This window comes from Stegastes partitus, unplaced genomic scaffold, assembly GCF_000690725.1.
Source record: "Stegastes partitus isolate 25-593 unplaced genomic scaffold, Stegastes_partitus-1.0.2 Scaffold86, whole genome shotgun sequence".
Taxonomy (NCBI): domain Eukaryota; kingdom Metazoa; phylum Chordata; class Actinopteri; family Pomacentridae; genus Stegastes; species Stegastes partitus.
Window position 1 is genome coordinate 325,166 of NW_007577817.1, and position 13,508 is coordinate 338,673.

Genomic DNA, 13,508 nt, shown 5'->3' on the forward strand with positions numbered 1-13,508 from the left:
GCTAGAACAGTAAGATGTTTCTTGTTCTACAATTTTAAAATTGCAATACAATTATTAGTTGCACAGAAGAAGAGTTATATTTCACTTGCACCCATGCTCATATAGGTGTTCATTGCCATATGCAGAGGACACCGGTTCTGTCTCTGTATCAGTGTTTTGTAACTTGTACACAGTTGCACAGTAGAAGTTCCCTTGAGGCATAATTTGTGGTCCACTGTTAAATAAGTCCTTCCATTTAGAGTGTATTCTAATTTCCCACCAGATTCTTTTCATGCAGGCCCCAAGGGATCATTTTAAATATTGAATGGAAGGCTTTAAATCCTGTATATCACTCCCTATATGCAGACCAAAAAATGAAATAAATAAATAATAATAAATGAATACACTGAAATTTCCAGTAGCTGCTGTGAGGTGTGTGATGGTAGAAGGACCTGCACACAATTAAATGTTTGCAGTTTTGAGCTTTATTTGTCCTAAACCTGCTCAGTCATTGTCTGTGTCTCAGTTGAATACCCATTATGAAACATGCAACTCTGAGTGCATTGACTGACATGCAACCTCAAAGGTTAGGGAGTGCTTTGCAGAACGCTGTGGTAAGTAAAAACAGAGTGCAAGATAAAAGAAGTGGTTTATGTGTTTTATTTGAAAGTCTTTTTGAATGCATTACAGTATGTGCGCTTCCTTTTGTTCATTTGGCAGATGCTCTACATAGTCATTTCAAAAGAGTGCACAAAAGGAAGATAAAGTCAAGATTCAGAGAATCTATAGTTTTGTCTGTTTTATGAGAGAAAATCAATTCAGTCACATAAGGGAATAATCAGCATGTGCTGCCAACTTGTCATGGAAAAAATAAGATTCACAGGAGCTATATGTTTAAGCCTCATCCTGTCAATACCAGAGTTGAGTGGTAACTAAATGGGATGAACTTAGACAAGTTGGACAGCAAAGAGGGGTTTTAACTGCCACAACAAATAGATTAGTTATTAAAACGCTTACAGGAAAGAACCTTTCTTTATTCCATATATATATAGGCTAAGCAACTTATTTTGATAACAGTGGGTCATCCAGAAATTTTTTAAAGACGTGATCAGATGGGGCAACTGAAAACCTTAGGGTGCCTCACAAAAACCAAAAGCCATAACTGAAATACAAGAATTCTATTTTGTTGTTGTAGTATAGATAATGGTGTCAAAATAAGAGCTAATAAATTGCATAAGTCACTGATATACTATGGTTCCAATGGGTTCAGTTTTTAAAGTTTGTTTCTATTGTCTGATGTGCATAGACTGACACAAGTACAGTTAATATGTTAGTTATTTAGATGACCACTATTCAGCACAAACCAGTAGAAGAGATGTTGCTGAGTATTTGAGGGGATAAAGTCTTCCCATAAGCATGGTTTATTCATGTTTTCACCACTGAAAATTCTGTCCATGTGTAATTACAAATTATATAATTAGAGCAACTTATAGTTCAATAAAATGTGTTTGCATAGTGATTCAGCTATCTGTTATCTGTTGGAAGTTACTTTATTGTTGGAGATTTGACATCAAAGTTTCAGTGAATGAATTTGACCAGTTACATTCTGGGCAGGCTACAGGGTTGACCAATCAGATTTGAGGGGTGGCCATGCCCCCCACACCTCCCCACTTGGAGACCCTACTGGTCTACAGCTATCAGTGTGAGTGTCTGCAAGGGAGTTAGCAGCTCTGGTACTATATCTGTGCATAGACTGTGTAAAAGATGGACGTAGCAACCGGCCCTGAAGCCAACCCGGAAGTGTCAAAAACCTGCAGTATCACTACGTCCGCTAGCTGCTGGTTCAAAAAGCCCTGGCTCCCATAGACTTGAATTGGAAAAGAAGTGATCACAGATCACGAAATACCGCATTCCTACAGCTCAGGATTTTTTCTTATTTAGTTTTCATAGTCAAATCCAGAGATCAGGTGGCCAATCTGAAAATAAATCAATACTGAATTTTTTAAAAATCACCAAAATTTTGCGGGGCAAGGGGCGTGGCTGGCTTGATTGACAGTCGGCAGGGACGATGCAGACGAAGCGAGCAGAAGGCGGTAAATGTGGGCGGGCAGAGAGGACCTGCCTCTCAATCCGTCTGACCAATCGCTGCTCCTATGGCTCCACCACCCTCCGACGATTTTTGCGTCACTGGCTCCAAAAATCCAAGATGTCAACCAGGAAGTAGCAAAACCCTGGCTTCATTTTCTCAGTGCAGAAACCAACGGGTGACGTCATGGTAGCTACGTCCATCTTTTATACAGTCTATGTATCTGTGACATAGGATGCTCTGTCTCTTTCAGTATGGAATCGTTTTGGATGCAGGCTCATCCCACACCTCCATGTACATTTACAAATGGCCGGCTGACAAGCAAAATGGCACAGGTATCGTTACTCAGCATGATGAGTGTCACGCAAAAGGTGAGCTTCCAACTCTGTTTGAGACAATGCTGATGTAAGGAGCCCTGCATCAGCACTTTAGTATAAGATTTGGCTGGTATACAGTCATGAACAAAGGTTGCACTTGTAAAGACTTCCCACATGGACAAAATTGTTGGTACCCCTCAGTTAATGAACTCACAACAGTCACAGAAATAACTTGAATCTGACGAAAGTAATAATAATACTAATTTTTAAAAATTCAATGAAAATTAAGCAATGAAAATCAGACATTGTGTTTGAAATGTGCTTCAACAGAATTATTTAAAAAAATAAACTCATGAAACAGGCCTGGACAAAAATGATGGTACCCCTGGAAACCACTGAAAATAATGTGACCATAGGGACATGTTCAATCAAGGTGTGTCCTCCAATTAGCATCACAGGTGTCTACAAACTTGTAATCAGTCATGCAGCCTATTTATAGAGTTACAAGTAGTCACTGTGCTGTTTGGTGACATGGTGTGTACGACACTAAACATGGACCAGAGGAAGCGAAGGAGAGAGTTGTCTCAGGAGATTAGAAAGAAAATGATAGACAAGCATGTTAAAGGTTCAGGCCATAAGACCATTGACAAGCAGCATGATGTTCCTGTGACTGCAGTTGCCCATATTCAGAAATTTAAGATCCATGGGACTGTAGCCGACCTCCCTGGATGTGGCTGCAGGAGGAAAACTGATAACAAATCAAAGAGACGGAAAATACGAATGGCAACAAAGAAGCCCAGAACAACCTCTAAAGACATTAAAGGTGAACTCCAAGGTCAAGGTATATCAGTGTCAGATCGCACCATCCGTCGTGTGTTTGAGCCAAAGTGGACTTCATAGGAGACGACCAAGGAGGACACCATTGTCGAAAATAAGTTATAAAAAAGTCCAGACTGGAATTTGTCAAACTGCATGTTGACAAGCCACAAAGCTTCTGGGAGAATGTCCTATGGACAGACAAGACAAAACTGGAACTTTTTGGCAAGGCACATCAGCTCTATGTTCACAGACGCAAAAATGAAGCATATCAAGAAAAGAACACTGTCCCTACTGTGAAACATGGAGGAGGCTCTGTTATGTTCTGGGGCTGCTTTGCTGCATCTGGCACAGGGTGTCTTGAATCTGTGCAGGGTACCATGAAATCTCAAGACTATCAAGGTATTCTAGAGAGAAATGTGCTGCCCAGTGTCAGAAAGCTTGGTCTCAGTCGCAGGTCATGGGCCCTCCAACAGGATAATGACCCAAAACACACAACTAAAAACACCCAAGAATGGCTAAGAGGAAAACACTGGACTATTCTGAAGTGGCCTTCTATGAGCCCTGATCTAAATCCTATTGGAAGGAGCTGAAACATGCTGTCTGGAGAAGGCACCCTTCAAACCTGAGACAACTGGAGCTCATGAGGAGTGGGCCAGAATAAATGCTGAGAGGTGCAGAAGTCTCAGTGACAGTTACAGAAATCGTTTGATTGCAGTGATTGCCTCAAAAGATTGTGCAACAAAATATTAAGTTAAGGGTACCATCATTTTTGTCCAGGTCTGTTTAATGAGTTTATTTTTTTTAAATAATTCTGTTGAGTCATGGTTCAAAAGCAATGTCTAATTTTCATTGGAGAATTTTCATAGAATTTTTATTTATTATTACTTTTGTCAGATTCAGGTTATTTCAGTGACCACTGAGGGTTTTTTTTTTCATTAACCGAAGGGTACCAGCAATTTTGTCCACGTGTGTATGTATATCATGGAAGTTCCAATGATTCCCATAACTCTCAATTTTCTATGATGTAATAATTGAAGCATATGCATCTGGGTCACCAAAAAAACCCCAAAAAAACAACAATTTTAATTTTGATTATTTCATTAATATGATATAGATCTTTTGGGAATATGACAAACTCTCCTGGGCCAAAAATATACATACAGCAATGCAAATATTTGATTAAATGTTCCTTGGCCATTTTCACCTCAGTTATTCACCTTTTCTTTGCCATCCACAAGCTTCTGGTAAGCTTCTTGTTTTGCCTTTGACCACTGCTCTTGACAGAATTCAACAATTTTTTTTGGCTTTCTGACACACACGGGTTTCTTCATCACAGTTCACAGGTTTTTGCTAGGGTTTGGGTCAGGACTTGGGAAGGCCAGTCTAAAACCTTAATTCTAGCCTGATTTAGCCATTTCCCCCACATTTTTAATGTGTGTTTGCAGCCATTGTTTTATTGGACTACCCAACTGCATCTAACACCCAACTTCCTGGCTGATGATTTTAGGTTTTCCTGAAGTATGTAGATCCTCCTTTTTCATTATTCCATTTACTTTGTGTAAAGTACCCTTTTTTGCTAGCAGCAAAACAGTCCAAGAACACAATAGTACCACCACTATGCTTAATGGTAGGCTTGGTGCTCTTGGAATTAAAAGCCTCACCTGCTCTCCTTCAAACATGTTTTTGGTCATTGTGACCAAATAGGTCAATTTTTCTTTCATCTGAACACAGAACTTTCCTCCAGAAGGCATTTTCCTCGTCCATGTGATCAGGAGCAAACTTCCATCAAGCTTTAAGGTGTCGTTTCTAGAGGAAGGGCTTCCTTCTTGCATGGCAGCTGAAGGGCTCCATGGCTAATTGTCTCTCAGCGCCAGGTGATAGCTTGGGTTTTCTTCCTGATCGGGGTAATGGCACAACTGCGACATGCACTTTATAGTTACAAACAGTTGTTTGTACAGTTGATTTTTGGATCTGAAGCTGCTTTGAAATGGCACCAAGTGACTTTCCTGACTTGTTTAAGTCAGTGATTTGCTTCTTCAGATCTGTACTCAGCTACTTACCCTTTCCCTTAGCCTTTTGATCATTTACCCCTTGTCCTGGTGTTCTGCTCACTTTCACTCACTTTCACTTCCATCATTTCATCCTATCAAAAAGTATCCAGGGCCTTTGTCAAAATGAAACATGCAACTCTTGTGCAAGACTTTTGCTCATAAGCGGTTCACTTCCTTACCAGGCAGTTTGTCATCACCAGTTGTTCTTCTTTTTTCTTCAGTTTGTTTTTAAAGTTTCCCTAGCAACTCCTATCAGTGTTTATCATTTAGGACAAGGAAGTCTAGTTTTTGAGGTCAGATTGAGTTCCTTTATAAGCAGAAACACTTCTTCTCTCTGTCCAGGTGGAGGTATATCCAGCTATGCAGGAATTCGTGGTGGAGCAGCAAAGAGTCTGGAGGCCTGCCTCGAACAAGCTGTGAAGGTCATCCCCAAATCCAGGCACCACCAAACTCCACTCTGCTTGGGAGCCACTGCAGGCATGAGGCTCCTGAAGTTAGTAGAAGTTTCCCTCAGAAGAGGATATTATACTGATATAAACACCATATCATGAAACTCATCGTTTATGCATGTGTGCATTAGAATGGATCTGGGCTTAATATTGTTTCATTTACCTTTTATGACACTTTAATAGCATAGTCAATGCCACAGAGTCCCAGCAGATACTGAAGGAAGTCGAGAAAAAACTGAGATCCTACCCTTTCAAGTTCAAGGAGGCAATCATCCTGAGCGGGCAGGCGGAGGGGGCATATGGATGGGTTACAGTCAACTACTTACTTGAACACTTTGTCAAGGTGAGCTCTGACTTTTTTTTTCTCCAGTTTTTGAACACTGTCCCATTCTGACATAGAAAAAAAAAAGACTCTAAAGTACTTTATCACTGCTCCAGCCACCAATGGCATCATCAAAACAGGCTGACAGATGCTAAAAATACATAAAAGACTAAAGTGCACAACAAAGGTGATCTGCTTTTTTGGTGAGACACTGGCAAACAGTAGAGAGATGTATCCTAACTCATCAACCCATGATGCAAATTGATGACGTCTTTTAGGTTTTACAGTATGAAGCAGTTTGAACTGTATGAGGCTCTGAGAACAGCGTTTCTACCTATAAACACAAACTTAAAACACCACGTTTCATCCTTTTGATAAGAAGGTTTGTTTTGTAGTCATTTTTGTCATCATTTATTTATTGCATTCACGTTTTAAGATGTCTATGTTTCCTCTCACTGATTTGTCATTGTCTTTTATCAAGGCTTATTGTCTTGTATTGATCTATTTTTGAATTATTATCAAAATATACTACCGTAATGAATGCATTTTCACCTTTTCTCTCTTTAGTGCCCCTTAAACTTCAAATTGTTTTTCATTTTATGTGTCTCATTTTATTTTCTATTCTATCTTATTATCACCCACTGAGTCACCTGTAAAGCACTTTGAAATGCCAACTCTAATCTGTACAATAGGATAATTTGTTCATGCACATTAAGCTGGCACTGTATTATGGCCTCCAATAGAAAACTGTTGGTGCAGATAATTTAATGCACATAAAGTCCAGGTAGAAGAAATATAACAGCGGTGGCAGGAAATGTCAAAAAGCCTTTGCATCTTAAAAACAGATACTGTGTTCTCCAAGAACCACCAGGATAACAGCACATTAAATACAAATGAACAATGAAGACTGGAAAAAAAAAATAATAATGGAACATGATTTTAAAAGAATACAAACAAAGTAAAATGCAACAAATTGAACCAAAAATTACAATACATACACATACCAATGTAAAAAGAAAAGAAATATACAATTATTTATATATACTCAGTTAGTTCTTGACAGAAAAAAATTACCTCACGTAGGGACTTTAAAAGTTGATTTGGCTGGATGTTTTTTCATGAGTAAACTCCGTGTTTCATGTTCAGTGTATATTATCTACTGTCTTGTCACAGTTCTGATGTCTTGACATGTTCTTTCTTGATGTTCAGTATGGTTTTGTGGGCCAATGGCTGAATCCAGGCAGAGAGACAGTTGGAGCTTTGGATTTGGGTGGAGCTTCCACTCAGATTACTTTTGAGACCTCTGAAAAGGTGGAGAATGAGAGTAATATGATGGAGCTGAAGCTTTATGGCCAAATCTACAGACTATACACGCAGAGCTTCCTGTGCTACGGTCAAGACCAATTTCTGAGGAAACTGCTGGCTCATCTTATCGAGGTACTGTTGAAAAAGTGTAAAGGCTCTGGCTGATGTTGGAAAGCATTTAGATTTTTGTAATATCTGTACTACTGATTCTATATCTTCTTGACTGCCTCAGAGTTCAGAAGGTAAGATCAGACAAATGACGGCACTCCTGGACATCACAGAATCTCACTGACTTGCTGCAGTTCATTTGCAGAAACGATGCTTGAACCAAAGTTGCACCAATGATTATAAAAGGATAACATAACATTTTGGAAATATCCTTATAGTTGTTTTCTTGCTCAGAGTTAGATGAAAGATTCAGTCCTGTAATATCCGTAGTCTGGAAATTCATCTGGAGACTTTTAGCTTTACTTATGAGCATAAAGAATGATGGGAAACAACTTGCCAAGTCCTTTCCAAGGTAATAAATTAAAGGCACCAGCACTCCTCCATAGCCCTACTATGAAACAAGAGGGCTAATGAGTTAGTGAGGTATGTTGAGCTTAAAGTCAGAGTTTTTAGTGTCATGCAAGTGGCTCACTTTACCTGCTAGATCACCATGGTAAACCACAATAGCGCTGCAGCATAAGTTACCATGGTGATTTAGTCAGGTTAACAGAGATCTACCTTCATGACACTGAAAACTCTGACTTTAGACTCAACATACCTCGCCAACCCACTAATCTCACTTCATAATACAGCTCTCTGGTTTCTGAGTTACAACAACAAATAGCTGTGGAAGTAACTTCAGTTTAATGAGCACAATGGAAATAGAACAATTAAGGTTTGTTGTGTTAGACTGTGTGGTGAATTTTACGTTGTTAATGTGGATGTTAGATAAAAGAAGACTGTTACTTAATGAGGACACTGAGAGGGCAGTAAAATTCAATATCAGCATTTGTGTCTCTACAAGTTTAACAAGTCAATGTCAAGACCTGCACAGCAGTTTTGATTATTTCAGAGGACATGATTAAGTACTTGCAGTTCTTGTGGGTGGAGCATGAACAAAGGCTCAGGCCATCCCACAGTTAAAAATGGCCTAAATGTACTCCCGGGACTCACTGCTCCAGGCCATGAAGCAGCAGAATACCACAAACTGCTATTTTAGAGGCACAGATTTAACAAACAGAATATAAAATGTAAATCACTCAACTCTGGAGTTGCTGGTAGGAAGATTGCACTACCTGACACAGATAGACTACCTGCTTCCTGGTATTTATGTCAAGCTAAGCTAAGCAAACCAGCTGCTGGCTGTCACTTTTTCTTTAGTCTGCAGACATGAGAGAGATGTCAGTCTTCTGTCTTCCCAAGAAGTCAAATCCGTCCATATAAAATTATGTGATCCTGTATAAACTGAGAAATGATCTGTACAAGGATTATTAAGGCTTTCAAATAGTTTTGAATTTAAATTGGAGTTAAAGTCAGTATGTATTTAATTCTAATTTGTTTCAATATCTTTAACAAAACGTCTTAAATATCAAACAAGAATTTGAAAGAGAAAAAAACTTCACTGATGCAAAATGTTAACAGTAAAGGACTGATCTTTGAAAAACCAAAAAAGGAGACAAGTAAGGGATCAATAAAGTATTATTATTATTATTATTATTATTATTATTATTATNCACCATGGTAAACCACAATAGCGCTGCAGCATAAGTTACCATGGTGATTTAGTCAGGTTAACAGAGATCCACCTTCATGACACATTATTATTATTATTATTATTATTATTATTATTATTATTATTATTATTAAAACTTTAGACAATGGGGGACATATTATCATGAAAAGAAACAACCAAATAATTAGTCTGCAAAATATAGGTTTTAGTTTTGCTGTATGTTTTTCTTTTTTGTTTTCTGCTTTACTGAATTTTATTTTGTTCAAATTCATTTTTATTTGATATTTAAGAAGTTTTGTTTGATTACATTTGCATAAATCCATAAACATGTTCCCCCATAATTTCTTCTTTTTTTTTTTTTTTTTTTTTTAATGTTCAGTATAAGCAAGTACACCTTTTCATTTAAGTCTCATTTCTCTTCATCTGATTTAGGACTTGTGTGACAATCTGATGATGTTTATTATTTATGCAGAAATGTAAAACATTCAAAGTGGTTCACACACTTTGAAGTAGCACTATAGCACTTAAAATGACTCCACTGAATTGAAATATCCCAATAACCATGACAGCATGTCAGTGAGCCACTGTGAACAACTGAAGCAGCTGAACTGAGTTCAGCCGTTCATTTTATTTACTGCTCTTCCTACCATGACATGCTACAGTGTCTTCTGTAAAAAAAGAATAAAAAAAAAAAGATGTGATGCTATATGATTCATTTTCTTTAACATACCATAAGAATGTTTAATGTTTATCATTTTTGCCACTTTCAGACTCAAGGTGTGAAGCCTCAGGTGTTCCACCCCTGCTATCCACGACAGTTCAACACATCTATTAAGCTGGGACAGGATGTCTTTGATTCTGTGTGTACTAAGAACTACAGACCAGCCCAGTTTGACCCTCATATGACTGTAACTGTGGTGGGCACAGGAGATTACAGAAGCTGCCTGGACAGTGTAAGGAAGATGTTCTCGTTTGGTAGCTGCCCTTACTCCAAGTGCTCCTTTGATGGAGTCTTCCAGCCCAGCCTGAGAGGAAGCTTCATGGTGAGAGATCTGCATACATGTAGCAACAACCAAGCAAAGTAGCATTGTACAATATTGGGAAAAACTGACTTTGAGATGGTTTGTTAATTAAAAAAAAGAAAATCAAAAAATGACTCGCTAGGGCTGTATGATTCGGTTAAAATGATAATCACAAATATATTGATCGATATTTGGATGATGATCATTTATTTTAAGGACAAAATATTTTTATTGCATGTTCATATTTAAATAGACGCAGCATTGCTTTCACTTTCATGCTGTGCTACATTTCTGTTAATGCACAAATCTGCTTTAGAAGAAGACTTAAAATAAGATTCTTCTTCACCTGAATTATCTCCTAGAGATAAAAAATAAATAAAGTTGCACCCAAAACGCCCCACTTGCTAAACATTTGCTTATCAACAGACATTATGATTTACTGATCATCATGGAATGCCTTGCATGGAGGCTACATCAGACACTGGCCAGGCAACTGTGCACAGAGAAGCCCATAGTCTCTACTTCATAACTGCAGCAGCACAGACAAGGTGTTCTAATATCACATTTACCTGAAACCAAGTGAATTGATCTACAATGGGCTGTTCTCTATGAACAGAGCATGTTAGACATGAATATCACAGTTGTTCATTTAATTTTGAAAAGTGATTATGATTAATGTTCCATTAATTGTAGAGCTCTACAACTGACACTGCGTTCTTTTTTGCAACCAAATCTTCCTTTTCAGTGTTTCTCTCCTGTTCCTAAGTCATTTTGCTATGCACAAGTGGAGCCTGTATACCAAAAAAACCTTTGTCTTGTATATAAAGTAAAAAATAAAACTGTTTGTATACAAGAACCATTAAGTCAGAGTAAATGATATCAGACAGACTTCTCTTGTTGATTTGTGATGGAAAATTAAAACTCTCAAGGTTTTCTTTTTGTATCAAACAGGAAAAATATGCAGCATTATGTGCTTGAATTAATTTGTTTTACTTTACATGACACTTCCTGCAGTGTGACTGTTGTATATGCACACAATGTCAGTAGTGAAACAACATATTGTGCAGCTCTAAAACAAATACAGTGCAGAACCCAAGAAGCCTGTTGAATAAGAGGTGAAACGTTCTCAAGAGCCAGAAAAATGTCCAGTTGCCTTCTACTACAATTCTAACGGTTACTATGATCTGGATGACTGGAAATCTACACAGACATAGCATTTTATATTCCAGCTCGTATTTGCTTTGGATGTCCTGTTTTATGACTCATTATTCAAATGAATTTCAGTTTTTCTGTTCAGCTTTCATTTATTGCAGTCTTTGCTCTTCTACACAGGCTTTCTCTGCTTTCTACTTCACTCACAGTTATATAACCCGTCTGACCAACATCCCAATCACGTCTCCTAATCAAACGGAGGAGGCAATCCAGCTCATCTGCAACATGACAATGTCTGAGGTACTCTCCAGTAGCTCCTAGAAAAAAAAAAAGATCCTCGAAAACGCCATGTGTAAATTGATCAAATACAGCAATAAACCTAAGCCAGATTATTTGCTATTAAATATTCTAGGTAGACAAGATTGAAATCATTATGGACTGAATACGATAATAAAAACTTTAATCCACTGTATTTCCTCTTACAGATGATGGAAAAGACAAAGCAATCAGAGAAATACGTGAAAAATGTCTGTGCCGTATCCAGTTTTGTCCAGGTCCTCTTAACACAGGGCTACCATTTCGATGAAGCTTCCCTTCCTTCCATCTCTTTTCAGAAAAAGGTAATAAACAGAAAATTTGTGTTCAAACTACCAACACTGCTGACACCAATCTACAGCACTGTCTGCTGCACTGAAATCAGGATGTTTGTCCACGATTAGATGTAGCTTCAATGGGCCTCCTCTTGTGTTTCTGCAGGCAGGAGGAGCATCTGTGGGCTGGGCTTTGGGATACATGCTGAATCTGAGCAATTTAGTACCAGCAGAGAGCCTTGGACTGATGAAGGCTCTGCCTTCAGGGCCCTGGGCTGGCATCCTCTTCCTCTTCGTCGCCCTCTTATTCATCGCTCTGGGATACCTACTGATGATTTACAGAAACACAAAAGCGAGAGAAGACATGGTGTAAGAGCAAGGGTGACACACCTCCTAGGCCGGCACATATTCTCTAAATATACCAATCTTAAACTTTTAAGAAATTGCAAGACCATTTTAAGATTTTTTTTGGTTCCAGTTTATGTGACTGTGTATATGTGAAATCAACATAGCACAACATGCCCTGTGCAGTTTTCTTTGCAAATTATCAACCTTTTAAATTGTTTACTGAAATGAAAGGACAAGCCATAGTTTTGTGTAAATGTTCCAGATTCATTATGTAAGACTACACCCACTTGCAGTGGCATTATTTCCTATGTTTTCTTCTTGCTGTGACAGAAACAGCCCACGTGTGTTTTAGAAGACACTCGAGGCAATGTTAGCAGTCACAATTTCCTATAACTTAAGACAGAACTATTTACATTCCAATGAGTCCTCAACTGTGCTCATAGCATCTGTGGAGTTTGTTTTTTTCCCAGCAAAATAATCACCTGAATAAATCTGTGACCTTTAAGTCTCATGTGCCTCCTGATAGTCTGTAATTAGAACAATTTAGGAGCAGATTCATTTTTGTGGCCTTGAAGATGTTATTACCCTGGCTGATGGGAACTTTCCGAAAGAATGAAATTCTGCTGTCAAATTGTATCTGTATGTGTGTAGCATTGACTACTGGGAGTCACTTTAAACTATCAAACAACAATGAAATCAGAAACCTGTGCCATTCTTTTTGTGTTATTGATAAATACATTTAATTGTTTGTCATCCATACAAATAGGCCTACTCACAATGAGTGACACACTCCAGTTCACAATTGTACAATATATGTTATCAACCAAAAAAAAAAAAACAGAGAAAGGTTTCAGAGAGACAGGGCCACTGGTTGGTGTCCTCTGATTCCTGCAGAGCATCAACAATAGTGGTGGGCGGATTGATATGACGCATCGATAGTATCGATACCATATTGGTATCAGCATCGGTTCAATACGTGGTGGAATCAATACTTACGTTTTTAGTTTCTCTTCTCTACATTCAGCAACCTTTAAATAGTGGTTGTGCAAACACTGCTCCTCTCGCTCACATCTCTTTCTCACTTCTCTCCTCTCCTCACTTCTCTCGTTTCACTTCTCTTTTCTCGCTCACGTCTCTCCTCTCCTCTCCTCTCCTCTCCTCTCCTCTCCTCTCTTCTCCTCTTTCTCACTTCTCTCCTCTCGCTCAATTAACTCACAGAACTAATTAAAAGAAAAGTCACAAAATCATTCAATCATCATGAAATTATTATTATTATTTTTAAATTTTCATTCAAATTTGGATGTTCATGGTACATTCACTTAATAAATGATGATGCATTGTTCTACAT

At 38.2% G+C, this 13,508-nt stretch overlaps 1 protein-coding gene across 1 annotated transcript in view; it reads left to right on the forward strand.

The window, feature by feature from the left end:
- The window catches only part of LOC103353851 (ectonucleoside triphosphate diphosphohydrolase 2), a 15,629-nt gene extending 2,958 nt beyond the window's left edge, over nt 1-12,671 (forward strand). Inside the window, exons 2-9 of the mRNA XM_008277017.1 lie at nt 2,319-2,436; nt 5,595-5,745; nt 5,885-6,044; nt 7,233-7,460; nt 9,819-10,091; nt 11,403-11,522; nt 11,708-11,842; nt 11,979-12,671. Coding sequence (XP_008275239.1) covers nt 2,319-2,436; nt 5,595-5,745; nt 5,885-6,044; nt 7,233-7,460; nt 9,819-10,091; nt 11,403-11,522; nt 11,708-11,842; nt 11,979-12,185 — 1,392 coding nt within the window. The 3' untranslated portion in view covers nt 12,186-12,671. The remainder of the gene's footprint in view (nt 1-2,318; nt 2,437-5,594; nt 5,746-5,884; nt 6,045-7,232; nt 7,461-9,818; nt 10,092-11,402; nt 11,523-11,707; nt 11,843-11,978) is intronic.
- The last annotated feature ends 837 nt before the right edge of the window (nt 12,672-13,508 follow it).